Below are 27981 nucleotides of genomic sequence, written 5' to 3' on the forward strand. Positions count from 1 at the left end.
GTGTTGACACCGTGATGGAGCGCGACGAAGCTCTGGAGACGCTGATGTGAGGACTTCTGGTGCGTTTGGATCATGTCGGGGATTTTAGAGCGTCTGTTTCGAGGATAACAGAGGAACCACCTACACAGCAGCCTACTCGATGCCCCCCCATTAGCCCCCCTCCCTCTCTCTCCCTCTCTCTCTCTCTCTCTCTGTCATCTTGCGCTCTCTGCACAGATCCGTCGCAGTCTGCAGCGAGCGCAGCGCAAATTACAGCCTCTCTCCTGCAGCGGGAAAAAGTTTCATTTTCGCCACTTTCGCACCATTTTCTGGAGCTTTCAATGTGACCCGACGACTGATTCATCCCTCTTCTGTCTACGACCCGGAGCCGCAGCCATGGACTCGTTTGCATGTGGATCGGTGCGCCTGTTTCTACGCATCGCGCTGCTTTTCATGGCGCAATCAGGAGCGTGCGCGCAACACGGTAGGTGCATGAAAAAAACTTTGATTCCGACTTGTTAAGTGCATTTGTACACCTCGATCAACCGTTTTCAAATAGTCCTAAGCTGCCAGACTTTCCATCGACATGATACCAAATAAAAAGCTTTCTAATGCAACCCCGAGTCTCACGTGCAGGCTCGAGTTTTTCATCATATGAAGGCACAAAAAGCGCAGAACAAAGAAGTTTCTTGCCTTTTTGAATCAGAAGATTGCGCACACTTGGCTCGTGAGGCTGCATTCCTGTCACTCAGCATGTCCACAGGTTAGCAGCACCTTCAGAGGACAAAACACAGACAAGAGCAAACCTCAGGTCAAAGGTCAAAACACAGAAGAGTAAAAGACGACAAAAACACAAAAACATTTGTCTCCTCAGTGGTGGTTCAAATCTTCCTCACACATGTGCTCCTCTTTATTTGCATCCAAAAAAAAAGTTCCCTTCTTTAAGAGTTTTTCTTGTCAATTATTTGCTCATTATCACTTCTACAAACAAGTCCTTCTAAAGACCCAAAGTTCTGGTTCTGTTAAACTAAACTTCAATGAGCAATGACTTAAAAAAAACCTTTTAAAAAAGCTGTAAAACAACATGAGCAGAAATAAAACTGCAGACTTATAAACACAATCTGAGAGCAGTCCTCATAAAAAGGCCGCTGTAAACAAAGACAAGCAGCTTTCTGCTCCTCGTTTTCTGTGTTTCTGTCAGACTTCTTTTATCGGGATAATCTGGGGTCCAAACTTTTAAATGAGGAGCTTTAGAAGAAGCACAAAAAGACAAAACTGTCAGATGTATTTTATTGTTACAGCTGCTCCGTATCTCTGTTCAGACTGGATGGAAACGTTCAAGCTTTGAGATGAGTTGGACAAACTCAAACACAAAGAGCGTTCAAGTCCTTCTTGATTCAGGATGAAAGGAAGTTAAAAGTGTTGAAATAAAAGCTGACAATGTGTTTTTATAACTTCTAATAAATGCACAAAATTAAATAATTGACACATCAGAAAAGAGGAAAAACTTCCATTACGTTTGACATCCTGTAAGAAATGTGATCAACAAAGTGTCTCCTTGAACGTAAAGATGTTGTGTTGGTCAGCCTTCCCTCTCGCTCATCGTCTCCAGGACGTCCAGCAGCACATCAAAGCTCGCAGTCATAAAAACTTTAAGGCCAGCCGTCGTAAAAAAGAAGCGCTGAGGGTCCTCACGTAGCTTTGCAAAAAGAATACCAGACATTTCTGAGCCAAAACAAAGTCTACAAGGAATCCTGTAACTCCAGGACACACACTCAGTCCAACTGACCCAAAAACAACACCCAGTCGAGGTCCAGTGTTCTGATAGAGACGTATTTAAACAACACACAGTCACATAGAGACCCCCCCCCCCCCGGTACTTAACCCCGCTGACCCCTTCAGGACGTCACCAATAAAACATCATGTGGAGCCTTCAAACTTTGTTCTGAACTTCATTTAAATCAGTTACGACTGAAAAGATTCAAAGTGTTGACAACAGTTCACAGGTCAGCACTGATTTTACTTTTCATGTCATCGTGCAACTGAAACAAAAAGGCATCAAAGATTTTGTCTGAATATGTTTGAATAAGATGCAAAATAACTCTGCAGAACTGAAGAAGGGGTTACTCAGACGTTAAAGCTACTGAAGAACACATTTAAAAGGGTTTTGTAAATCAATACTCGACTTCTGCAGAGGCTGCAAACCGGGTTGTTCTGCAAATCATGTGTTAGTTCCCCAATATGAAACCAAGAATTGGCGGCTTACCCGGTGAAACCTCTTACATGGACTCTCTTCTCCCAGCACTGGAGAGGAGCCCTCTCCTGGCAGCCCTGCAGCGTACCTAATAACCAAAGCAGTCGCCCAAAATGTAGGAAACTTCCCTAAGAGAGCCAGATCTCACAGTGCTCACACCATTGCGCTGCAAAGTGTCACAATTTTCCTTCAAAAATTAAGTTTGTTAATTAAATTCACCATTGGTTTCAGACAATTCCCATTTTTTTTGTGCTAAACTGAAAAGGTTGGCCTGACGGTTGGGTTAGAGGAGGTGAGAAGAGAGGTCAAGTGGTCACTCTCTTGGGAAACCAAACGTCTGGTCTGAATTTCTCGGTAATCCATCTAATGCTTTTTTATACATCTGGATCAGCTAGCTACCTGACTTTAAAAGATTATTCCACATCTTTGCCATTTTATCATCTTCTGTCAACATTTTCTCTCTTGTGCAAGATTTAATTTAAGGGTTGCATGCTTCTTTTCCATCGTATCAAAGAAGGAACTTGAGTTAGTAAGCTATCAAGACGTTCGATTAAATCCTTTTTTCTATCACTGAATTCTCCAACTTGTCGATGAAGACCCTCCAACGTGTTGTCCGCAGTAATAATCAGTGATAATGAGCTCTTAGCGTACTACGGCCTCGTCCAGACCCATAACTCTTTGTGATTTCACGCTGGGTGATAAGCCTTCTAGGAAAAACGGCCCTAACCTCTGTCGTCTTTAACACCACGCTTTTCCTAAATTCACCTCCTTTCCTGAGAAATCTCTGCAGAGTCCCTGCACATCTGGGCTGCTTCAGACCTCCCTCTGAGTGGGATCCCCCCTTCCCCTCGGGGGCCGCTTCATTAGCTCAGCCTCCCCTCCGGCTCTGTAAACTCATTAAGCCGACGATTGGACGAGTGTCCTCCTGCCTTAAAAGCTGCTTGTTTGGACGACCTGTGACCTGGAATCTCGTCAGAGGAGCTTCCAGACGAGAAGCACACGCAGACAGGCGGCGATGTCAACAACAAGAGTTTGCTTTTCAACATGCAGAGCTGCCTGCTTGTCCTTGTTTAGGCAGTAACCTCGCCCCCGTCCATTCACAGCTTTGACTCCCTTAAGACCATAAATACCCCGAGTGTTTGTTTTCCCTGACGTGACTTCACTCAAACAAGGGGAAAGGAAACACGTTTTGTGTGTGTCAACAAAAAGAAAAGCTCGTTCTTTCTTGTGTCAGCCACTGTTGACCTGTTTCACTTCACAGAATTTGGAAGCTTTTGAAAATGCGCTCGTGTGGAAAGCTGCAGGTTCTCCTCAAATAATCTTCCCCAGTTGTTTTAGCCTCCAGCTGCAGAGGTCCCGTCATGGCCCGTTGGCTTTTTCCCGCGGCGAGTTTAGAGAGGCCAGAGGCTCAAAGGAATGTCTGTTATTCTAAGAAATTTAGATAACCTCTGTGGGTAAAACGATCCCCGATGCTCACCTCCACATCGCAGACTGACAGTTTAAAGAGCCAATTCAAGTCGTAATTCTAACACCGCCTTAGTTCTTCTCATCTGCTCTGCTAACAGAGTCATTGTTATCTTTATCTGTGAGTTTATCTTCTCCAGTTTTAAGTAAATTGGATAACATGAAGTCAGAGTTGAGCAACTGTACAGGAACTAGAAAAGATTCAATTGAATGAAAATGTGGTTGATGTAACAGTGAGATTCTCCTAAAACTCAACACCCTGACTTCTAAATGTTTGTTTTAGTTAAATTGGATTTAACATCTGCCAGACTTTGTAACGTTTAAGGGTCAGGAATAACATCTAGATTTGAAATTACACTTTGTAGACATTTCAAAGCTCGATAAAGACATTTTGGTTTTTAAGCAATTACTCAAGTTCAAAAGACTCCTCTATCGCCAGAGTACATTAAAGGAAGAAAACTTCTCAGTCAGGTCAAGAACAGTGCGACTTATTTGTAGTGATCGCCAGGACAGCTGGAGTTGATTTTTGTTTAGTCTTAACTTTGACTCGTCTGTCTTGTACACAGCCGACAGCAGGACCCCGTCAACACAAAGACTCCGGGGTAAAACCCCTCATCCCATCTCCCCTTTTCATTTCCTCCTGATTAAATTGACACATCTGGAACTGGAGAAGACAATATGAGAGGAGGGGATTTTAGCCGAGGAGAACATTGATCTTTGAGGCTGAGGCAGAGCCAAGCACATAAAAAAAACACACTTAAGCAGATTTAAAGTCCGGAAGAATCCTCTCGTTTCCTGATCTGAAAGGCATCAAAAACGTCCTCTGTCTGGATGAAAGTTTGACACCTGTCTTGTTTTTTTTTGTTTCAGCTCCAGAGTGTTACCCAGGAGGACACCAGATTTTGCATAATCCGTACCGCAGTGTAGCCTTTGACTCCACCGAGATCCAGAACACGGCCATCCAGGACCTGATCTGTGACCACTCGCTGTCCCGGGGATGGTACAGATTCAGAATCAACAACAAGCCGGCCGAGATGCCGACCACCTGCGTTGAGGTGGGACATCTTTGCACTCTGTGTTGACATTTTGATTGTCATAATCAGCAGAAACATCTCACACCTCTTCTGCCAACCCAAATGAAACAGCAGTGTTTAATCAGCACCTTCAGTCCAGGTGCAGGGTGTAATAACCCCCTCGCTGCAGGTAATAACTGTTTCTGTCGTCCTCTGTGCAGATGAATCGTTGTGGCACTCAGGCTCCGGTGTGGCTCTCCCTGAAGGACGCCTCCCTGCCTCGACCCGGCGAGGTCCGTCAGCTCTCCGCCTGCGCCACCTGGCAGTTCTTCCACGGCAGCACCAAAGACTGCTGCCTCTTCAAGATCCCCGTTACCGTGAGGAACTGCGGCGAGTTCATGATCTACTACCTGCAGCCCACACAGGGGTGCATGGGATACTGCGCTAAAGGTGAGCATGCAGGATCTCAGCTGACTTCACTCAAATCCTAAGGGTCAAAGATTAGACAACACTTTGATTTTTAAGTTTTAACTAAGAGCTTTGTTCAATCTCATGTTCCAGTGGCTCCAGATTTGGGACCCAGACTGTGCCCACCTGGTGAGGTAGAAGTCAACGGTCGATGCAAAGGTGAGGAAGGTTGTTTTCTATGACTGTACCCTCCCCTCTCTCTGTTTTCCACATTTTGAGCTGAAGGTTTTAGTGTTTGATAAGCATCAAAAAGCCCTGTACTTTTTACATGGAAGCAGACCAATCTCTGGATATTTACAAGCTGTTCTGTTGCTTAGTAACGGCATAAACATAACTTACAAGATCAGCTAGATGTTACTTCTGATTTGATGCACTAAATCTGTCCTTTATATTTTGATAAATTCTTTGCCTATAAAATTTAAGAAAATAAGACAGAAGTAAAAAAAACATCCAACACCATTTCCAAGCCGGATGCAACATCTTCAAAATATTTGATTTGTTTACCAAAAAGCCAAAATATCTAAATTGCACGGCGAAAATGAGCTCCAAATTCAAAACTAAAATCCTAAAATCAGGGTTGTTTCAGATCATTTAATCCTCTGTCTGTGTTTTCAGCCGCCGTCCCGTCCCTGCCGTCCCGGCCGGTGATCACTCCAGAGCTCGTCGGCCACAGTGTCCACCTGAGGTGCTCCTTCGTCCCCCCGCCGTGGAGCCAGAAGCTGGGCTTCCAGGTGGTTTGGGCGAGACACATCGGCCTCAGCATGAAGGCTGAGATCAGGCAGGAATCCACGCTGAAGCCCTTCTCTCTGGTGGAGATGGATGGCGTTCACTTCAGGCTCGGAGAAACGGTAATTCCTGCCAGACGGTGCTGAAAGTTATTGGGGGGTGCACATGTGGAGGGGGTTTGACCCCTCCAGACGCAGTAAGCCACGGATCACTCTGACCTCTTTTCGCCGGAGTTCAGACAAAAAAACGTGCAGGCGGAGAAGCAACGCGTGTCCCATCCCGTTAAGGAAAGGCAAGAGGAGGGTGGGGAAGTTAAACGAGTTGCAGGTTGGGAAAGTGACGCTCCACATGCTTCCTATTTAATCTGCTCCCCTCAAATCCTCACAGTGCTTTCTAGGGACGTTATCTCGACACTGGCCGAGCCTTCGCTGTAAGATAAAGATAAAGCTGCTCCTCAGATGTTTCACATTATTTTCAACAGCGGAATCAGCTGTTGAGAGAAGTTCTGAAACATTAAGTGTTGTGCTTTTAATTTGCCTCCTAACATCCACAAATCTGATTCCTGTTGACGTGCAATTTTTGGACGAGTCCGTGCAAATTTCTGGTGCGATTTTACAAATGTTTTATTTGTAAAGTTAAGCATTAAAGTTTCACAAAGAGTGTCATGCAGTTTATTGAATAATTAGTTGTTTCATGTCGATATTTCAAAATGCATCCTTCTCTTTATATTTGAATGCACACAAAGAACTTCCCTCTGAAGTTGAAGGTTAAAGGTTGTTCATCCAGCTCTGACAGGGGAAGTTAAAGATCCTGTGTTTATGTTGACTCAAAACTTGTTGATGCATCTAAATGATTAGCCTATATTGTCACATAAGACTGCAAAAAAGTCATCTTATTTTATGCCCTTTTTCAAGTTTTCGGGCCTTATTTAGAATAGATTAGAAAACACTTTGTCGTTGACTTTTCAATGCAAAGGCAGAAATCAGTCTTTCAACTTGCATTTGCAAATATCTGACATTTCAAACACAAAGTAATACATCCAAACTGTTTCTATTTCCTGACCTGCTTTGGTCTTCTAAAACATCTCTCGTTCCTATGAATGTCCGCCTGAATCCAAATGAATGCATCATCAGATTTGGAGTTCGGGCATGTTGACTCTTCTTAAAGTCTCACTAATGACCCTCTGCCCTCGTCTGTAATGTTTATATGTCCACATTTCACAGCAAATTGTCTCCTGAAGGCTCTAACCACATGTTGACTGAAGTGAAGTGAAGTGCTGGGATGTTTTTCTTTTACTTTAAAGCAGTTTTTCCTCCTGAGCCAACACTTGCATGTGCATGCTGGTGGTCAGATGTCCATCATCTGTATTCCTTTAGCAGAAGACGTGAGGTGATGCAGAGAGTTTGATCAGAGACAGAGAGAGAGAGAGAGAGTGTCTTTGAAACCTCTCTGAGTCTGGTTTCGTCTGTCGGCCATTCGTGGTTGCTTCAAGCCGAGATGTCGGAGTGAGGAGAAGAACTGCATCTTTCATCCAGCTGGGATTTTCCACAGTTTGGACTGAAACTCGTTTTCACAAACAAAATAATACATGCGTCCTTTTGCTGCTGATTTTAAGACTTTGGTGATTTTAAGACGTTGGAGCTTGTCAGGTTGAGTTGCTTGCTCATGAAAGTAATTCCACTTAGCAGGGGAAGAGGTAGAAAATCCAAAGAAATATCCGTAATCTGAGCGTTGATGAAAGGTGGCACCTGAATGAAATGAAAAGCTTGTCGAGAGTCGACAGCTTGGCAAAGTTTCCTCGCTCTTTGGCTTCTCATTAAAACGTTTTTCTTTCTTACAGCTGAACAGACGTGAAACTTTGATTGCTCTCGGTGTAATCATTGTCAGGATTAAGCTTTGCTTTTCTTCCACAGTCTGCTGCCCAGCTTCATTTTCAGATAGTTAAACCCAGAGGCTGCAGACTGCTCTGTCTTCCAAGAAACATTAAGTCATTAGATGTTAACCATGATGCGTTTTGAACCCGAGGTGATGTCAGGGTACTTTTAACCCTCTGACAGCTGTGGAGCATTGTGTCTCCATATTTGGACCCCGGGGTTGTGTTAGTTGTGTCTGGTTTGTGTTGCAGAGCGCTGTCTTTAACGCATGTTGATGCAGCAACTGAGTTGAGTCAAAGGTGATCTTCATTTTTTTAAACCATGAGAGGGGGGACGGCTGTTAGATGATGGGGACGGCGTGAAAGGAGCGCTGGACTGAGAGCTACAGCGGGAAATGTTTGGATGAATCACAAATACTGTGTCAGCCGCACATTGTTAGTCTTCTTCAAGCCTTACAAACATACGTTTTAGAGAAGATGTAAGTCTCTCTCTCTGTTGTAAATAGAGTCAAACATGTGCAAAAATGCATCATCGTTTTACTTTGTTCAAAACACACAGAGATCTGAGGCATGTTTTTGAAGGATTCTCACCTTGATAAAGCAATACTTCTTTTGAATATGTGTTTTTTTTTGGTGATGTGTTCTTTGCAGTTTTCCTGCAGCGTGTCGACTTTCAGAACCAACTCCAGCCACGGCAGATCAACTCCAAAAGAAAGTGAGAGTTTCTACGCAGGACTGAAGGTAAACATTCATCTTCTACACCCAGATAAAAAGGACTCGATGGCCTTTTCCCATTTTTTTATGAAGTAAGAAATGGAAAATAAACCTTGCAGATGTGACTCACCGAATGTTTTTTAATGTCGTCTTTCTCTCCAGTTTTCTCCGGACTCGCTCCACATCACAGAGAACAGTAAAGAGCACGAGGTGACCGTCCACAGCACGGTGCCCATCCCCTGCTTCAGCCCTGACCACGGTCTCCAGTGTGCAGTCCCGCTGTCTCTGAGCGTTCATGATCCAGGTCAGACCTGCAGGAAAATAAAGAGACGTTGTTTCTTGTCACTCTTACCTCCTACTGTTTTGTTTTGACGATTGCAGATTGTGATTACTGGAAAAGGTCATCATTTAGTCAAGTTGTTTGAGGACAGAAAATCCAAACTTGAAGAGATGGGATGGAGGCATTAGAGCAGATCAAACTATCCTTTAGACCAATGTATAACTTTTCAAGTACTTATAAAACAAAGGAACAAAGCAAGAACACAATTAAATGCTAAATCAGCCAATAAGCAGCAACAAAATGTTTAGAAGTCAAGATGGAAATAATGGACAGAGGTTACAAATACTCTGACAAAGCAGTATATTTCTGAGGTCTAGTATCTTTTTTTAATGGTTGGATGCCAAAAAGCAAAGCTCCAGCACCCTAAAGAGTCCCCTTAATGGGACGAGTATAAGACAAAAACACCAATTAGAGGCACTGTGAGTAGCTATTGGAGACGCTAACTTCTTACTCATGCCTTCAGAATGCTTTAAAAGAGGGCCGTCAGAAGCATCTTTGATAAGATCTGAAGGAACTCCAGTTGGTGATGAAGACGTGTAAACATCTCATGATCTTGTCTTCAGGTCTTCTTCTGTTTTGCTCCGACTTGCCCCGTCCATCACCACATCAAAGCCAGCCCATGAAGACATTATTACAGTCCTGTAAGCAGCTGTGTGTCGTCCTTTAACACTAACTCACTGCCGTGTTGACGTCCACAGACAGTCTCGGACACGAGGCCTCGAATGTGGCGCTGTCCGCCTGCCAGGTGGAGCTTCAGCCCAACGCCTGCCGCGACGGCAGTTGTGGCTGGGCAACCTTCTATGTCACTGCGGTCACCGATTTCACACGAGACGGGAACCGACCGAGTTTGGTCGGTGTTCTGCCAGGAACCAGCGCACCACGGCTTTGGAGAAACTACAACCCAACGTCCCTGAAAGTGAGTTAAAGCCTATCAATAAATACATTCTCTGCTGTTTCTGGTTCATATCCACATCTTCATACTGATTACACTGATTGAAAGTAAACTGAATGTCATTCTCAGGGCAGAAATTCCATGGATAATCTGTAGACTTCTAAATCGTAGAAAAACTTCAGTTCTCCTTTGAAGTGACTCGAGAGATCCTTGAGGGATTCCAAGGGTTGCATGAAATAGTTCAGTCAGTCTCAAGTGTTTGAGGTGATTGAGGGATCTTGAACAGGTCCAGTAGACCACAAGGCACTCAGGAGACTCTCCTCATCCTTCACTGATGACAACCCTGGAATCGTTGAAAAGAATTCTATATCTGATCAGCTGAAGAATATACATTTGTTCTGTCCTCTTCTTCCACCAATACCAATATCTGGTGCCAGCTTTAATAAAACTGTTTGAAACAATTCAGGGCGATGGTATATTGAAGTATCAATATTTTGTCCCAGTCTTAATGCTCGGTGTCTTTTGCAGAGCTTCTTATGGATCCTAATTGTCCTCCATGTTTTGGTGGCATTGGAGATTATTCTGAGATCCTTGAGCAGGTTATACAGGTCCTTCAGGGTCATTGTCTTTTCTGCACAGGGGGTCCTTCTGGATGTTTCAGAAGCATGTTGTGCCATTCTTGACTTTATGGCGATCTGGTATGCAGGATGCATCAGACATGGTCCTTACAGGCGGTAGCTGGACTCTTGAGAGCAGTTTCTGAGGAGGTACACAGGGCCTTTGGGGATTCCAGGGTTCAGAAATAAATAAATAATAGAATAACAGCAGTGTGGTATAATTTTCTAAGTATTACTTTAATTATAGGGCATTACAACGTCAAGTGTAATTTCAGGCTTCTGTCTTGTAATGTTTATGTATACACACAGTTGTACAGTGCCTTATGAGATTGGAGGGTACGGTGGGGGTTCAGGGCCAAAGGTGTGCCTGTTTGATGACTTGACATGACACTTAAAGAGCTCTGCTCAATGCTGCCATTACCTGTTTCCACAATAGCTATTACGTTATGTAAGACGTGATGTCAGCCCTCCAGACAAAGTGTCTCTGAGGGGCTTGTCACAGAGGAGATTCCCATCTGTGTTTAGTTGAAACATCAAAGCCTCAGGTCAGAGGGTCACCGGGTGGAGCCCCACTAATCTTTGTTCTCCTGACCTTTGCCCCCAGGTCACGGTCCAGGACGTTCCAACTTCCATCTGCTACTCCCTGACTGACCCACATGTCATTACCCTGGACGGCAGGTAAATTACCTCCTAATCGTTCATCAGTAGGCGTCAAGTGATTATTACAGATTCAGTTTGAACGGCCTGTCCCAGTTTCCAAGGTGTCAAATACCAACACTTGCTCAGAGAAGGTATGCTCAGAGAAGCTCCTTATGATACAGAACAGGGACGGAGAAAGTCCGCCAGGTTGGAGGTTTGTAGCAAAAGAACACAGGACCTCCCGCCAGGAGACAGAGGATTGAGTACTATGTGAAAAACCATTATAGTTAACCTATGACCCATTGTGTTTCCCTGCCTTCACCTAACCAAACAGACTGTCGAAGATGAACAGTGTTGTAGAGAGGAAGAAAATCAGGGCGTCCATTTGTATTTTAGTAACACCTTACATTGGGCGTCTGAATCCCTCTGCACCTTTAAGAAAACGCTAAAGACCCAGCTCTTTCATGAATACATATTCAATTCAATTCAACTTATTTGTATAGCGTCAACTCATAACAAGTGTTATCTCAAGACACTTTACAAAAAGCAGGTAAAATACCTTACTCTTTGTCTGTTAACATTACAAATACCTCTTTGTCTGTTAACATTACAAGACCTACTAACTTAATGATGATGGTCTCCATATTATTGATGATGATGATGATGGTTGTGACGATGGTTTTTGTTTGATAACGACGACTTATAAGATGGTTTCTATACTGATTAGAGCTCTCAAGAACTGCCCTCAATGTTGTGCTTTGCCTCTGGTCACTTCCTGTCAGCACCTGTGTGTCCAATCAGACTCAAAGCTGATCATTTGCTCTTCCTGAGATTGTTCCCTTTTTTCTAGATCCTTGCTTGTGTTGTTCTTACTCTCTGATGTACGTCGCTTTGGATAAAAGTGTCTGCTAAGTGAATTGTAGAATTGTAGAATCAGATGCTAAAGATCTGTTTCAAAGACACAACATAAGGTCATTTAACGTTCAATTTTAAATCATCAGATAACTCAGATTCTGACAATCTACCATCTGCAGGCGTTATGAAAACCACCAGACCGGTACCTTTGTCCTTTACCGGAGCCTCGTCAGGAAGTTTGAGGTCCACTCTCGCCAGTGGGACTGCGGCAGCAGACACTACGCCGTCGCATGCAACTGCGGCGTTGCGGCACGAGAGGGGAATGAGGTCGCAGTCTTCGACATGTGCAACGGCCAACCCCAGGAGTCCAGGCCACAGCTGACCCTGAAGAACCTCGGTGACGGGGAGGGCAGTAGAGTCAGGGTGATGGAGTCCCACCAGGGGAAGAAGGTCACCGTAGGTATCCGAACATTTTGACAATGGGGCAGATTTTTTTTAAACATTTTATCCTGTATAACAAGTTAATGTTAATTTGTTGAATGTGGCTCTCCTCTTGTAGTTGATTTTTCCCTCCGGGGCCTTTATTAGGGCTGATGTGGACGACTGGGGGATGAGTTTATCTGTCCGTGCTCCCAGCGTTGACTACAGCAACACACAAGGCCTATGCGGCACCTTCGACCGTAATGGCAACAACGATTTCCAAGGTTCCAGTGGTGGCTCCTATGGCCCGGATGACTTGCATCGCTTCATAGAAGACTGGAGGTCAGTCGGTAAATGCAATTTGCTTTGTTTAGACTTCATATGCCTGAAATAGATTCTCTAAAGAGCTGTTTTGTGTCTGTGGTTTCCCCTTCTATTGTGTGTTTGCTAGGATAGCCCCTGGTGAGAGTTTATTTGACAACACGCCTCCTGGGACGACGCAGGACTTCAGGAGGCCTTTCTGCATCTGCCAAAAAGGATATCGCACTTCTCATCAGGCCAGCAGAGGGATGAGGAACTTGTACACTCCTTCCGCTCACTCTGAGTGCATAGCATATGATAACGTGGATTACACATCTGTGTTCCCCTCGATGGACACCACAGTGGAATATATCAAGAGTCCAGAGAAAGAGGAGAGCATCCTGGATATGTCTGAGTTTGACAGTCATCCTCTGGAGAGGAGGCACCTTTGGTTTGATGGTGAGGATAATGAAAACAGTGACAGCCATCTTGAGCTTGAAGGCGAGTTCAGAAAGGATAATCTTCTCTCAGTTGATAGACCTAAGAGACAAGCTTCCTTTGAATTCAAGCCGGTCTTTGCTGCTCAGAGTCTCAGCCAGGCTGATCTGGAGAACTTGGCCTACTTCTTCCCTGAGGATCACTTGGCAGAAACACGACCGGAGGTGCAGCCTCAATGGCCAACACCAAGTGGCCTGACATCTGCCAAAGCCCTCGAGGTGTGTCAGATAGCTTTGGCCAACTCTACTGTTGGCATAGTGTGCCGTGCGCTGCTGGGACGCCGTCTGGATGAGGCGGTTGATCTATGCATTCTGGATCTGCAGCTCAAGGACGACCTGGGCTGGGAGGAAGCACTGCTGCCCTACCTGGAGAATGAGTGTGAGAGGAGGCTGTTGGAAAACCGGACCCAGAGAGCCATGGAGGTGGATGGTCCGCCTGGAGCAGCCAGGGAAGTGGTGACAGCACTGCGCTGCCCAAACTTCTGCAACGGAAACGGAGAGTGCACAGAATGGGGCTGCCAATGTTATTCCAGCCACAGCTTCTACGACTGCAGCCTGGCCATCAGTGAGTATCCAGAGTCATTCCTTTGTGCATTTAAACTCTAACAGAGCACCAAAATATTATAAATATGCAGATGACTCCTTGTTAAATATCCACATTGCAGAAACTGTCCAGACAAAAATCTGCATAGTAAGGAATTTCTGTAATGTTGAAAAAACGATTTCTCCTGATAGGCCAGCCAGTAGAGATAACAGATTTGGAGAACGGTGGACTTTGTGACATTCGAGCCTTCAACTGTCGAAACATTCGAGTCTTCGGGCTCGGCTTCATCGACTCTCCGGACCTCAGCTGTCACGCCACCAGACTGAAGGTTAGAAAAAGCCATCGCTAAGGTCAGATAAAAAAAGTGTTGCTCTCAAAAACATTTCCTCTGAATGTCATTGCTCTGCCTCCACAGTACATGAATGGAGTTTGGGTGCCAGGGGAGAAACAGAGAACCAAAGCCACCTTCCTCAGCTCCAAGGCTTTAGACTGTGCCGTACCGTCTCTGAGCAACACGGCGGTCAACACGGAGGACTTCATGATGGACGACAAACCATACGCACGCTGGGAGATTAAAGTAATGTCTGCTGAAGAACCTTTTCTTCTGTTTGCTGTTCTGTTCTGTATTTTTTTTAAAGAATTCTCATCTCATTCCTGCCTCAGGTTACCAACGATGGCTCCCAGTACAGCCAGGCTAAGGTGCTGACTATCTACGATGGCGTTTGCCAAGTCTGCGAGGCATCGCGCTCAGGACTCTGTAAGTTAAAGGTAACTCATTGTTATTGCTCTCACATGATTTGTATCTTTTTCTAAGAGTCTTAATCCATAATTTCACGACTTCTTCAACACAGCAGGATGTTCATTTTGTAAAATTTGTTCCAATTTACACACAAAAAAAAGACGACAAAGCGAGTTGTTGAAGAGCCTGTGATTGACGAGGAGCTACGAAAGACATCATCAGGCTTTTTAATTTGTCTGCAGGTTATAAAGACTAAAGCCTGTTTTAGCATCCAAAGTGAACATGCTGTACTAGCTCTGATGTTTGTTATCCTTATCCTCTGCTGCTCTCTTGGTCCACCATCGCATTCAAATACTGTACGGTCAATTCTGGCTCCTAAAGACAAAAAAAACATGACAGAGAAAATAGAAAGCTAAAGGCTTCAAAACGATAGTCACAAACTAATTGTTGGCGTCACAGTGGCTACTTCCACTCATTATGCACAGTCAATAAAAAAGCCAAACCAACAAGTCCCAGTGCCTTAATTATGTCAAAATAGTGGTGTTTGCATTGGTATGGGCCTCTCTGTTTTCATGTTGATGTGTTTTACTGTTGTTTTTTAAATGATGATCTAATGGAAGGAGCTGAATGTTGGAGTCCAAGGGGACAGTTAAGTGTATCGTATCGTATTTTTAATTGACCCACATGGGAACGTTTCTGATCTGGTGCCATTAAAGGCTGAGAATCACACCTGTTCAGATGATCGATGCAGTTTGATTAGGTGATCAGTCTGTACAACATTTAGCTGTTTTAAAGGACGTTATAACAGCAGCTCTCATTGAACAAACTTGGACTCTCTTGTTTTGTTTATTTGGGTACAGAAAACAAAGCAGACATGTGAACTTGCTAAAGTGTGTTTTCACACTCTGTTAAGACTGCAGAATCTGCTTCTCTTAATAACTATTATCTGGTTGAATGAGTAAACCAGAGACATGTGTCTGTTCCCATCGTCTCAGCAAGCAGCAGCTGGGTATTTTAAAAACCAAACTATTAAAAAAAAACAAGGCACAGACGGTGTCCTGTTGTTACTGGAACTGCTTTTTATGGGAGCAGAGACAGGACAACTTCTAACCTTAAGAACAACCTTCACACACACACACGGACACCAAGAGATTTGCATGTGCTTGCCAAACAGAACTAAATTTAATTATCTTCAGGAGAGGAGAAGCAGATGATGTATATTAAGAACCGATTTCCTTTTACTTACCTGGCTTCTCCAAAGGAAACAAAACTAAAACCCAAACTGTTTTATTATGATGTTTATATTTCTGGAAGCTGCAAAGACTTCTGAAAACAACATTGTAAATATCAGCACACAAACAAACTTTTTTGCCAAACCTTGATGCTGTTTCTTGCCAGGAGAAGACGTGCAACGTCGACGGGATGTGTTTCAAAGAAGGCGACTCCAATCCCAGCAGCCCCTGCCTCCTCTGTGACCCAGACACCTCCAGATTCACCTGGTCTGTAAATCAAGGTACAAACACACCTATCACGTTCCCAGATAATACAGAAAACAGACATTTTCAAACACAAAGTTCTACACATTTTCTTGAACTATTTGGCCCAAAATGAAGACAGAGGTCCTGTCGCCCTTTTGTGTACTTGTGAATCTTGATCTGTTTTTCATGGTTGTTGGCTTTGGGCTCAATAAATATCATTGCACTACAATGTTATTGCATACGATATAAGATACCATGAGATACGAGGCGATACGAGGCGATACGAGGCGATACGGCGACGCATTACAACCATGTGGTACGACATGATGACATAACATACAATTCGATTTTACATTTCCTGATACTGGAACTATCTTTAAAAACACTTTTGAAATAATAGTTTGTATTCAAAGATTCACTAAAATCAGAAGTGTGATGTGAAAGTTTCTGATAATTTGTGAAAAAGTGCACAAAAACAGGTTCATAAGAAAGTAGCTTTCAACATGTGGTGTGGAAGATCTCTTCTCACCAAATCTTTGGGACGATGTCAACTGAACGTCACTTCATATTTGTGGATAATGGGAGTGAATCTCTGCAGAAAGGCTCAAATATCTGGTCAAAAGGGGACAATCAAAAGAGTGTAGGCTGCTGAGGTTTGACAGCAGGATCTAAATCTGGAGCTATCACTTGGTGTTTTAGGGTTCATTGATTAACTCCCACACTGAGTGAGGGAGTGGAGGTGATCTTGCCTCAGCTTGCAGCCCACTAATGATGACTTACATGGACAACAGTATTTATCTTACTCTATTAGCACGGTGGCAGTCCTCCTGATGGTCTGTCAGTTTCAGCTGTCCAACTGTGGTCCTGTTTGTCACCGGGAGCAGATCAAAGGAGCCGAGGTTCCAGGTTCTCAGCAAGCCCTGACCTGTCGCTTAACCGGTCTGAGAGAGAGAAGGGAGGGAGAACATCACATGGATGATTAGCACAGCTACACAGCCTGACAATCATCCTAACTAACACTTAAAAAAAACTTAGAGAGTGGAAAGGTAAGGCAGGAATAAATGATAAGTTGATCCTTCTTGTTCTTCCATTTTAATCACAATAAGGCTGATTGGAGAGGATGCATCTTTTTCTTCAAACTGATTCATGTTGCATTCAGGTGGAATTTTCTCACCACACTTTTTTTTCTTCTTCTAATTTCTACTCAGGTTATGTTAGGAATTCAGCCGCAGTCATAATCCCATTAATCAGCGAGCATTCTCTGTGTTACCGTCATGCTGAGCAGGTGTTTCCTGAGATTACCGTCACCTCTTTACTTTTCAACATCTGTCAGGAGAGCGCGACGTCACAATCGGATGCGATTGTGGTCGTGTTGAAGCGGCCGATGAGGGCTGAGCTTGGAGATAAAAGGTGGAAACCCCCCCCCCCCGAGGGTTCACAACGAGTCTTACGGGAGCAGCCTGGAGAAAAAGAGTTTAACTGAGGACATGAAAACACAAACTCTTGTAGATGTAGAAGTAAATAAGAAGGCGTGAATGATAAAAAAAGCTACTAGTGTTGGGGTAAATTAGTCAGCCCCTTAACCCCCCCCAAAAAATAACAACAATTTATTTATACCCAGAGACTCAATGTTAACATACTAGCATTTACATTGCATCATAATTCTTTTTAAACACCTTGCATGGGTCTGTCTCTAAACTTCCCCCCCCCGTCTTCAGTGAATGAGCCGCCGACCTTCCACCGACCTCAAAGCAACCTGCGGACGTTTGCAGGAGAGAATTTCGTCTTCCAGTTTGCTGCGTCGGACCCCGAGGGCTCGGAACTCCTCTTCCAGCTGGAGGCTGGGCCTAACGGGGCGGTCCTCTCCCCTGCCGGCCTCCTCATCTGGAGGGTCCCAACACATCCCGAGGATGGATTGAGCCGCTCCGTCCGATTCACGCTGTCGGACGAGTGCAACGCCCAGAGCATCTTCAACGTGGAGGTACAGCTGGAGCAGAAATAAAAATACAAAGAAACATAAAAAAGAAAGAAAGGTATGACTCAGCAGTTTCTGTCTTTACAACTGTGACACAGATCGATGTGGTGCCGTGCGGGTGTCAGAACGGAGGTTCATGCGTGACCGACGTTCATTTCCCAGCTGGAAGCGGGAAGTACCTGTGTGTTTGTCCTGAAGGGAAACAGGGCGACCTCTGCGACGAGGATGTGGACGAATGTTTGTCATCCCCGTGTGCGGTCGGAAAGTGCGTCAACACAGCCAGCGGGTTCAGATGTGAATGTCCTGCAGGGCTGAGAGGTAAACAGATTGATCAATACCTTAAAAAGAGTGAAAAACTAAAAAGGTGTTCTGTTTACTTCTTTAAAAGTTTTATTTGCAGGAATGTAAAATAAAGCGTATTTTTGCAGGTAAAACATGCCTGGAAGACATCAACGAATGTGAAAGGAAGCCGTGTTTCCTAGCAGTCCAATGCTTCAATAACTTTGGCTCATACAGCTGTGGACAGTGCCCCAAAGACATGCTGGGAAATGGGACAACATGTACAGGTAAGCATAAGAAAACACATGTTTTAGGTTTTATATGCTAAAAGACTTGAAATAGTTTAAACATTCTCCATTAATAAAATATGGAGAGGGGTTGGAGGTGTGTCTCTGGAGGAGAGCGGAGGCTTCAGTATGGAGGAGGTGTGGCCAAACAGAAGTTTGTTTTGGTTTCATGCTGGTGCTCAAGGGCGACATCTACTGGATCAAAAAGTTGCACATTCTTCCTTTGAATATCTAAAAGGAATTGATTTTTAACAAGTTTGAAGAGATACTCACAATCTGGTCTCCAGTTGTGAGATCTGATAGTCGGAGAACATAAAACACTCTGATCATAACATCATGTGAATCAATTGAAAACGTAAAAACTCTCTGCAGTTTTTGTTGGAAGAACAATAACAAACAGATGTCAAGAAGAAGGTCAGCCCGAGCCAAAAATTCCACCTCGTATTTAATCATAAAATCGTCTGATGAACAATCAGAAACTCTGACGCAAGAACATTTTCAAACGTTTGACATGTTTTTATGTCAAACGTTTTTATTCAATCAACCTCAACAACTTAATTTACAAGGAATTTATTTTAGTGCATACATTTTATCCTGATGTGCAAAGTGAAATAACTTCTAACCCAAAACACAGAATCTCCTGAACACATCAGACATTTATCTGATCCTGCAGCTCTTTGAGATTCTGCAGCCGATCTGTGGCGTCCAAAAGTGTGGGAGGCTGCGATTTTGGTTTCCAGCAATCTTTGAAATAACTTGCATTCAAGGGAATAAGTAAAGTTTGCTTTGTCCGTCTCTGAGGAACACTGAGCGAGGATGCAGGACTTGTGTATTGGCAGCCAATAACACTGCCTTCCCCTCTTAATTTGAGTTTCAGCGACGGCTAACTGCTGGTTATTCTTTTTAAGAAAACCTCCTGCAGTGGGAGAAACTAAAGGACAGTATTTCCTCCAGCTGCTCACAGCTTACCTTAACGGCTTGATAATGTTTGTTTGCAGACGTGTGCAGAAAGTCACACAGGAAACACATCTAACCGTCTGTGATTCAGAAAGGTGGTTGCTCTTAAACGCCTTAAATCTGTAGAAAAATCTGAACAAACGGTGCAGCGCTGCAACGTTTGTGGGTTTCTCTACACGTTTGTTTTCAGCTAAAGGTTAGTGACTATCTGCAGACTTTGAAGTATTCACAGGATGACTTTACATCACTGTCACTTGAAGCTTTGTGAAAATAGACTCCAGAGTACAAATCCTTGGATTTCCTCATCCCCCTTGTTTAACCGCCTACTCCTTAATGCTCTCATGCAAAAGATTTTGGCTTGTTTTAACTTTATGCATGAGGAGCAAGTTATTTAATCTAAGTGATCTGAATGCGAATCTGTTTTTCTTAGTATCATTACATCTGCCAACAGCTGTCAAAGAAAATAACCCAAACAGTTATAAATTTAAACTTCAAGCTAAGGCTTGGCCCAAAGGAATCAAGAAAACTTTATTTATTTCCAGTTTAGCCCGAAATCAAAGACAAGGATCTCAAACTGAACACAGAAAAGAGACAGCAAACTCGAAGCAGATTCTTTAAATTGAATACAAGACATATGCTAACCATTGCTGTTTGATATGATTTGCAAAGCAAATGTCTGTCAGAATCTACAAATACAGCTGAAACTTTTACTTAAAGAACAAGAGAATAACTCTTCGTCATCTGATAAACAAGTGTAAGACAAATCAGCTCGGCAGAAAACATTTAGCTCTTGAGGTCTGAGTATATAAAAAAGTCACAAGAGTCAATAACTCAGAGTCACTGGACTTAAACGTTTTACGACGATGTAATCTGCGTCTGTTGAATTAGTATCATGTAGAAATGTTGGCTGTGGAAACTTGAGGATAAATCAGAGTCAGGTTTAACTGGCTCCCATGTCTGCAGCCTGTCGTCATCATGAGTGTTTCCTGCTGTGATTCTGGCTTTAAGATGTGTCGACAGACCGTGAGTGGTAATCATGCTTCCATGAGAAGTCGTTTTCTAAGTCTTATCTCTCGCTGGGCGTCCGTCTTATCAAGAGAAACCTTTTGAACTTTCATGGTTAAAGTCAGCCTTCAATTGTTGACCTCTCTGCTGTTGGTTCACTGCCATGTGGGTGATGTAGATAAAGGCATTATGAAGGCAATCCCCATCCAAATAATCTGCGTCTTTCCCCCTTCAACAGCTGTCAGGCCTGTCGCCGTCTCCCCCACATCTGCTCCGAGAACCACAGTCTACAAGATACCAGATGTTCTGCTCCAACCACACAAAATAAAGACAGACACTTTCCGGAAAACCTCAAGTGGTATTTCTCAACTGACGAGGGATGATTCAAGGAAGTCGAGCCTACAAAGTGACCCAAAACAACCACAAACTAAGACCACAACTGGGAGGCAGATTCCAGGAAGAAGCCTGAACCCGGCGCAGACCAGAGCTGAATCTGACAGAAGCATCGCAGCAGTTACCCCGATCGTGCCGCAGATAAAGACTAGTGCTTTGAGACAAACCGAAGGAATCCAATTTAACCCGTACACGTCCACCACCGACACTTTCAAGAACATCTCAGGGACGACGGCAAACCAAGCCGAGCCTGATCAACCAAAAATCAGCAACACAATCACCAAGACATCCGCTGTAGCCCAGCCATCTGTGAATGGCAGGCAACCTTCAGGTAAGCAATGTTTGAAATGTGAAGCCGTTGTAACAGCACAGTTGAGGAAAACATAACAGAAGAACAGTTTTGGTTTTAGTTGCATTGTTGGAAACATAGCAATGCAGAAGAAACTAACTAGGATTTATGCACACACAAAAATAATCCCTACTTTGTGTCTCTCAGGACCGGCTCAGTCACCGGCCGTGAATGCGTCGGCTACGTGTGCCAGCAGGCCTTGCTTCCCCGGCGTTCAATGCATCAACCGCAGGCCGCCACACGTTGGGTACGTGTGCGGGAGATGCCCTCCTGGCCTCCATGGCAACGGACGCGTCTGCATGAAGAATGCCAAGGCGGGTAAGGGATCTTTCAGTTTTGTTACCAATGGACCTGCAGCTCTGATGACTAGCTGCCCTTTCCCTGGACTCCACTCTGTAGTTTTGTTGTGGAGCTTGTTTCTACTTGTTCTCATGATTCTCTGGTTTCCTTGATGCATTTCTAAATGTTTGTCTTGTTTAGAAATAACATCACTTCCTGCAGGAGATAAATCAGCTGCAGTGGTTAAAGGCTGCTGGGGATTCGTCTGCACTGTTTGTACTTTTTGCCTTTTGAGTCATTGCCTGAACATAAAGTTTTAAAAGAAATGTACCTAAGGTTATTTCCTCTTTGAGACTGAGACGGTTTGCTAACAGCTCAGAGGAGACAGTTTCATTCCAGCTTAAATCCCTTTACTGTTGACTGGTTTGCCTGGAAAGTCACAAGGCAGAACAAAGTGTTTTTGCAGATGAGTCAGTCCTTCTAAAACAAGACATGAATCACTTAAAGCAGTTTGCAATAACATTATGAAGAGTTCTATTGATATCAGATGCTGCAACCTGTTTCCTTACATCCTAATGCATTCTCTTTTTTCAGCAAAATGCCATTATTGAAGGCTAAAGCCCATCTTGCTTTTTTTCCTTGTCAAGCTGGCTATTCTTAAACTTAACACATATGAGACATATTCCAAATTTGGCACTTGGAGTTCCCCAAAGTGACTTAGCCTGTTGAGTTACTAATCTGATGATGCCCTCACTGTCATCACCTTCTGTCTTTCCTCAGCATCCAACCACCTTCCTCAGCAGCAGACGTTAGGCAAGACTAACCGATCCCCATATGGAGGCAGCAGCAAAGTCTCCCAGCTCCACTTGCCCAACCTGCCCTCCCGACACGGCATCAAACACCTGTCCGTGTCCGGCACCAGAGCGAGCCGAGATAATTCTCCAAGGCAGGTTCCCGCCTCCGGTAGAGGAGGTGGGACAGGAAGGAGAGAGGCGATTACTGCTTCAAGAGATGTTAGTGCCTTCCATGTCACTGCAAATACTCACACCAGCCGCCACGGCGCCGACATCAGATTGGACTCAAGGACATACGCCAGCTCTAAGGATGTGATGGTTCCCCGTGTGACGGTCTCCAGGGTGAGTTGACCTTTTCTCTTCCAAGAGTAGTGTGTTTATATAAAAGTTTAAAAACACATTTATTCTTTGATTTTCTGCAGTCCCATGAAGCTTTGACTGGTGCAACATCGTCCAGAGTTACACCACCCCTTCCTCGTTTGTCAAGTCAGTCGGGGAAAAGTCCGCAGTCCAAACAGACAACCCCACCCCAGCTCAACCATCTGTCTCCGGCCCAGGCCAAACCCTGGACTCCTCAAAAACCAGTCCTCCCACTAACGGCGGCCCTCACTGCTTTGTCCTACTCGCTGTCTGAGTCGGAGTTCTCTGCAGATGGAGATGAAGCTGAGCCTGGATCTGACGGTCCAGAGATGCTGCACATATTCCCGGCATTGACCTTTACAACGCCAGGAAAGACGGTCTATAGCAGCTCCCAGCCGCAAAGAGCCACCTCCAACCCTCCGGGGGTTAGGAGTGCTACGACAGCGGGCAAACAGCTGACCACCTGCACTAATAGACCGTGTTTTCCTGGGGTTCAGTGTGAACCAGCTGTGGATGGAGGTTTCACATGTGGGAGGTGTCCTGTAGGATACATCGGAGATGGACGACTCTGCCGAGGTAAGGCTGCACGTCTTCAGTACGCGTTTGATGATTATCAGGAATTCAGGGGACAAAAAGCGTCTGAAATTTCAACAAAACTATCAACCTCCTCTTCCTCCTCCTCTTCCTCCTTCCTCTTCCCCTCCTCTTCCTCCTCCTCTTCCTCCTCCTCCTCCTCTAAATGTTTGAAGACTCATAAATCAATCAGCTGACCTCTGTGTTTGCAGCTGTTTGCAGACACATGTGTGGGAGGAACATGGAGTGTGCCGCGCCAAATACATGCCGCTGCAAACCAGGCTACACTGGCTCCGACTGTCAGACAGGTAAATAACTACCAGCTGTTATTCCGCTCTGCACGTCTATCAGGTTTACATTTTCATTTTATTTCCTTTGTATGTTTTGATTCATTCTTCTAAGCGATCTGTGAGCCGGCCTGTAAGAACGGAGGTGTTTGCGTCGCTCCGGGTGTGTGTCAGTGTCCCGGAGGATTTCATGGAGAGACCTGTGAGGAAGGTATATTTCACCTTTATCCAATCGTAGATGCTTTTAATGTTTTTTGACACAGTGGTTTAATCAAAGATCTATGCATCATCTCTTAGCATGGGGAAGTAAATGATAGTTTTCTTAAATGTTTGTAAAGGATATCATGAATGAGCTTTGCGTCTGTGCAGCTCTGTGCAGGTTACCATGTGAACATGGAGGCACCTGCGTGGGACTGCAGACTTGTTCCTGTCCTTACGGCTTTGTCGGACCTCGATGTGAGACCAGTGAGTTCACAGCTACTTTCATTTCTTGTTTTTCCAAAAATATACTGTTTTCTAAATATCATTGTTTCCTTACTTAGCTGTGCTTGATACAATGAGTGTTCTGTGTTATTTTTAGTGGTTTGTAGCCGCCACTGTCACAACGGAGGCCAGTGCGTTTCTCCAGACGAGTGCAGGTGTTCTGCAGGGTGGACCGGACCTTCATGTGAGACTGGTGAGTGCGTTCTTCTGTTTCTGTTTGTATTTGTGAGCTTCTAACCTCGTAACACTGATGCTCTCGTCCGTCTCCAGCTCTTTGCTCTCCCTTGTGTATGAACGGAGGTTCTTGCGTCCGGTCGAATCTCTGCGATTGTCCTCAAGGCTTCTACGGGGCACAGTGTCAGAATGGTAAATGTTAAATACAAGTCAATGAGTCATTTGAGCAATCATTGAGTTGTTCCTAAGTCAGGGACATATAAGGAAGTCTGATTCTTTATGTTTTCCTCGTCCAGCTGTCTGCAGTCCTCCCTGTAAGAACGGCGGTCTGTGCATGGGGAACAACGTGTGCTCCTGCCTGCAGGGATACACCGGCAGGAGATGCGAGAAAAGTCAGTCTTCCTCCTCCTCCTCCTTCTACCACTTCATGTTTCTCCTCATTGTCACCTTATTATCTCACACTGTCGAAGTCTTTCGATTCTTCAATTTTCAAATGTTCCCTCCTTTCTTAAGCCTCCATCCTGATGTCCATCTTCATCGTCGGCCATCGCTCTTTAACTCTGCCATATTTTTTTGTCCTCTTAAAGGTTCTGAACTTCCTTCAATACACTTTAAATTCCTACAGTTAAAACAAATCTCTCTTCCTTCCTCCCTGCAGGTGTGTGTGAGCCCATGTGCATGAACGGCGGCAGGTGTGTCAGCCCAGATATTTGCGATTGTCCGTCGGGTTGGCGAGGAAAGAGATGTGATAAACGTAAGTGCCGAGATACAAGAATCGGATCAGAACAGATTTTTTTTTACATTTACTGCCTCGTCGTTCTCCCTGCCAACCTGTCAGATCCCATAATGCATCAGGGTGAACACCTGCATAACTGCCTTTCAACGGCCACTCAGAGGGAAAAGTCCAAAATGTACAAAAAAAAACCAATCTGTGCAGAAACTCTCTGGAGACAAACACACTTAAAAAGCAAGCCATAAAATCCTTAAAGGGAGCTTTAGGCAAACATTTATCCTTCCCATGTTAGATCCTTTAATCTATAAGCAATCTAAAGATATTGGAAAGCCCATCATGAGACAAGGACACATCTTTAAACCTCCAAAAACATCACATTTAGCAGAACAACATCCAGTGAGATATTTACAGTTAACTCATATTTGAGCACTCAAACTAGCACGTAAACTGTATGAAACATGAGCTGTGGTTTGTGGTGGATTCAAAAATATGTTTTTTAAGTCTATGACTCTTGAGTTCTTCAGAAACAAATGAAGGAAGAACTTTTCTGAAAGGTTCAGAGTCTCTCCGTCCTGACTGCAGCAAATCAATGAACGTACGTCTTTTGAATGCAGAACATTTTGTAGTGCAAAGTTTATAGTGTATAAAAAGTGTATTCAAAGTGTATATGTAAAGTTTCTGACTTTGCAGGGCGGGTTTCGGTTTATGTTTTGAATCGTGTGCCTTGAGATTGGCTGTGATGTCGAGGGTTTTTGTCTTTCAGGCAGCTGTCTGCAGAAATGTCTGAATGGCGGGGAGTGTGTGGGTGCAAACGCCTGCCACTGCGCCGCGGGATGGCAGGGCATGCTGTGTCAGATCCGTGAGTATCCCGACAAAATGCACAGCAACACATTGATGAAAAATGACACAAATATCTGGACATCCCTCTGATGTCAGCTTTGCTCAGGTGTTCTTTTCTATTTTTGTCGTTTCTCAGCCATCTGTGAACAGAAGTGTCTCTACGGCAGCCGATGTGTCCGACCAAACGTCTGCGCCTGCCGGAGCGGATTCTCAGGCTCGCTTTGTTCAAAAAGGGTAACAATCCTTAAACGTGCAGCCTTTCTGAAAGTTTAACGGAGTCAGTCAAAACCTTAAAGACACAATGCGAACGAGAAAATCCTGCAAACTTTTAGTCAGTTTGACTCTCGACGTTCAGATTAAGGACTCATACAAGTTGTGGGTCTTAATTTACAGAAAGCAAAAACACAAACATTTCAGTTATTTTCACTGCTTCATTTTCCCCAGCTGGTCTGGGTTGGGGTTGCATGTGTGAGTCTTGCATACAAAGAAAACTGGAAACACGTGAAAATGCATCCCCTCTCATGAACTGACGGCTTACAGATGAGGACGTATGGAGGCTAGGTGAACTAAAGCTGTGCAAAATACATTTGCACTGAGAGTCTGCAAAGCTTCAAAGAAAACCAATCTGTGCAAACATCTGAAATTCAGACGTGTTGTGTTTGTATCTGGAAGGAGGAAAAGGATTCAAACTTTACATCTGTATTACGATGAGGACTTTGATAGCGAGTTATAGTGAGCTGCAGCAATCTATAAGTGAAGCATTTTCAGTCTATCTGTCATTTTAACTCCTCATATTCTTGGGTTTTTGCAGCTCCTGATTTCCCAAGGCTGATTCTCTGATAAAACCAGCAAACACCAACGATCTGGATTTCAAAAAGCCTCAATCAAACCTCCTGATGACCTTCAACCGTCAGCACAAAACATCGTCCAAAGACAACTCTCTCAACTCTCTTTACTGTGAAATTTAGAATCGTCTGTGCAGCCAGAAATGAGACGATCTTTGAAACAGCAGCAACAAAAATCTGGAATCAAGGGGGAATAAAAGTGAAAAGCATCAAAAGATATTTTAATGTAAATCTTTAAAACAAAGGTCTGTGTGTTTATCCTGAAACTCTGAAGCACCTGTTTCCGTGTAGATTTAACGTTTACGACGACTTCCTGCAGAGCTTCATCTCTCTGAATAACTTCTGGACTTTTATTCTAACTGACTGTAAGAAAATGGGACCACTGATTTGTCAGCTGATGTCAAACTGATAAAAATGAAAGTGTACAAGGCAGCTGATGAGCTCGACAGATTTAGGCAAACAGTTTCCCTTTGCTTCCAGTCTTTGTGCTAAGCTAAGCTAATGAGACGCTGATTCCACTGCTGCACACACACACTCTGCAGGAGATTACAACCTTCATTTTAACAAGAAGTACGAAAGACATTATGCAATACTGTCTGCAAAAGTGTCACGCTTACCTAAACCAAAAACATCGACGTCTTATTGATAAGTGCTCAAAGTTTAACCACATCGAAGCAGCCTTAAATTACTTTAAAACCGCTTTGGATGTCTTCTTTCCAACCAAAGACTTCCTAAATGAAATTAGAAAAAAGGTTCATGATCCGGACTTTACAAGCAGCTGTTGTGATATTAAGTGTAGATGACTTCCTGTTCAGGCTCCAACACCACAAACACAAACCTCTGTACAAGTATTTATTTATTTGGTTGTTTTATATTGTCGCATATTTCTTGTTGTATATTTCTTAATCACTGTATTATCTTTGTTATTTCTTATTCAATCTTTGTTTACTGGTTGTTTTGTAAGAAAACAAATAAATATCCTCTTTAAGGTGCTGTTTCTTTTCTGACTTCTTATCTCTGAACAACAACACATATATAGAGTCTTACCTTTTGTTTTTCCACTTGTGATGAAGTCCTGTAGTACCCATAATCCTTTGTTAACAGCTGTTCATGTAGCCGAAGATCTTCAACATGACCACCAGTTGTCGTCTCCTAACTCCTGGAGGCAAAGATTCAATAAAAGATGAAGAAGTTACACTAAGTTTGTATTTTTGACACAGAGTTTGTTTAGGTCATGCTTTTTGGGTTGTTGATGTTTGACTTTGCTTCAGGGGCCAGACAAGTTCACGGCCAGCGGGTCGGGGCCACAGGGGTCCTCAGGGCGAGGAAACAGGGATTAAAAGATTAATGAGGCCGCATTAGCTCTGCACCAATTAGGATTCCAGCCTCTCGCTGACTCCTGCATCTGCACGGGCCAAAAACGACTGAGCTGTTTCACTTTTTTACCACCGAGTAGCGGAGAAGCTGGAGCAACAGGAACGGCCCTTTGTTGATACTTCAAATTTATTTACAAGTCTTTGTCAGTTTGCAAGTAAATAAATTAAAATCTGATCTTT

At 44.0% G+C, this 27981-nt stretch overlaps 1 protein-coding gene and 1 long non-coding RNA gene across 2 annotated transcripts; one reads left to right on the plus strand and one right to left on the minus strand.

Moving 5' to 3' along the window:
* The first annotated feature begins 134 nt into the window (after window positions 1–134).
* On the plus strand, window positions 135–27413 carry si:ch211-246m6.5 (von Willebrand factor D and EGF domain-containing protein). The gene is made up of 33 exons (XM_020654409.3): window positions 135–463; window positions 4568–4752; window positions 4932–5160; window positions 5272–5337; window positions 5794–6026; window positions 8429–8518; window positions 8654–8795; window positions 9530–9747; window positions 10945–11018; window positions 12014–12290; window positions 12394–12596; window positions 12706–13616; window positions 13787–13923; window positions 14011–14172; window positions 14259–14363; window positions 15733–15847; window positions 17531–17793; window positions 17886–18105; window positions 18216–18353; window positions 20554–21039; window positions 21205–21375; window positions 22117–22472; window positions 22553–23066; window positions 23276–23371; window positions 23466–23561; window positions 23720–23815; window positions 23931–24026; window positions 24104–24199; window positions 24304–24399; window positions 24666–24761; window positions 25504–25599; window positions 25717–25814; window positions 26392–27413. Exons 1-33 carry the CDS (start codon window positions 376–378, stop codon window positions 26410–26412), a joined length of 6270 nt encoding a protein of 2089 aa, XP_020510065.2. The 5' UTR covers window positions 135–375; the 3' UTR covers window positions 26413–27413.
* On the minus strand, window positions 671–17516 carry LOC114921377 (uncharacterized). Its single transcript, XR_010665563.1, has 5 exons — window positions 17121–17516; window positions 16616–16753; window positions 15712–15835; window positions 8622–8802; window positions 671–753 (listed from the first exon to the last, which is right to left on the minus strand). It is a non-coding gene; the product is annotated as an uncharacterized lncRNA (long non-coding RNA).
* Window positions 27414–27981: the final 568 nt, after the last annotated feature.

The sequence above is a fragment of the Labrus bergylta genome, chromosome 24, assembly GCF_963930695.1.
Source record: "Labrus bergylta chromosome 24, fLabBer1.1, whole genome shotgun sequence".
Taxonomy (NCBI): domain Eukaryota; kingdom Metazoa; phylum Chordata; class Actinopteri; order Labriformes; family Labridae; genus Labrus; species Labrus bergylta.

Coding starts and splice junctions, on each gene's coding strand:
- si:ch211-246m6.5 (XM_020654409.3), top strand. CDS start 376: ATGGACTCGTTTGCATGTGGATCGGTGCGCCTGTTTCTACGCATCGCG. Junction 8,519..8,653: donor GTTTCTACGCAGGACTGAAG/GTAAACATTCAT, acceptor CTTTCTCTCCAG/TTTTCTCCGGACTCGCTCCA. Junction 23,562..23,719: donor TGGAGAGACCTGTGAGGAAG/GTATATTTCACC, acceptor GCGTCTGTGCAG/CTCTGTGCAGGTTACCATGT.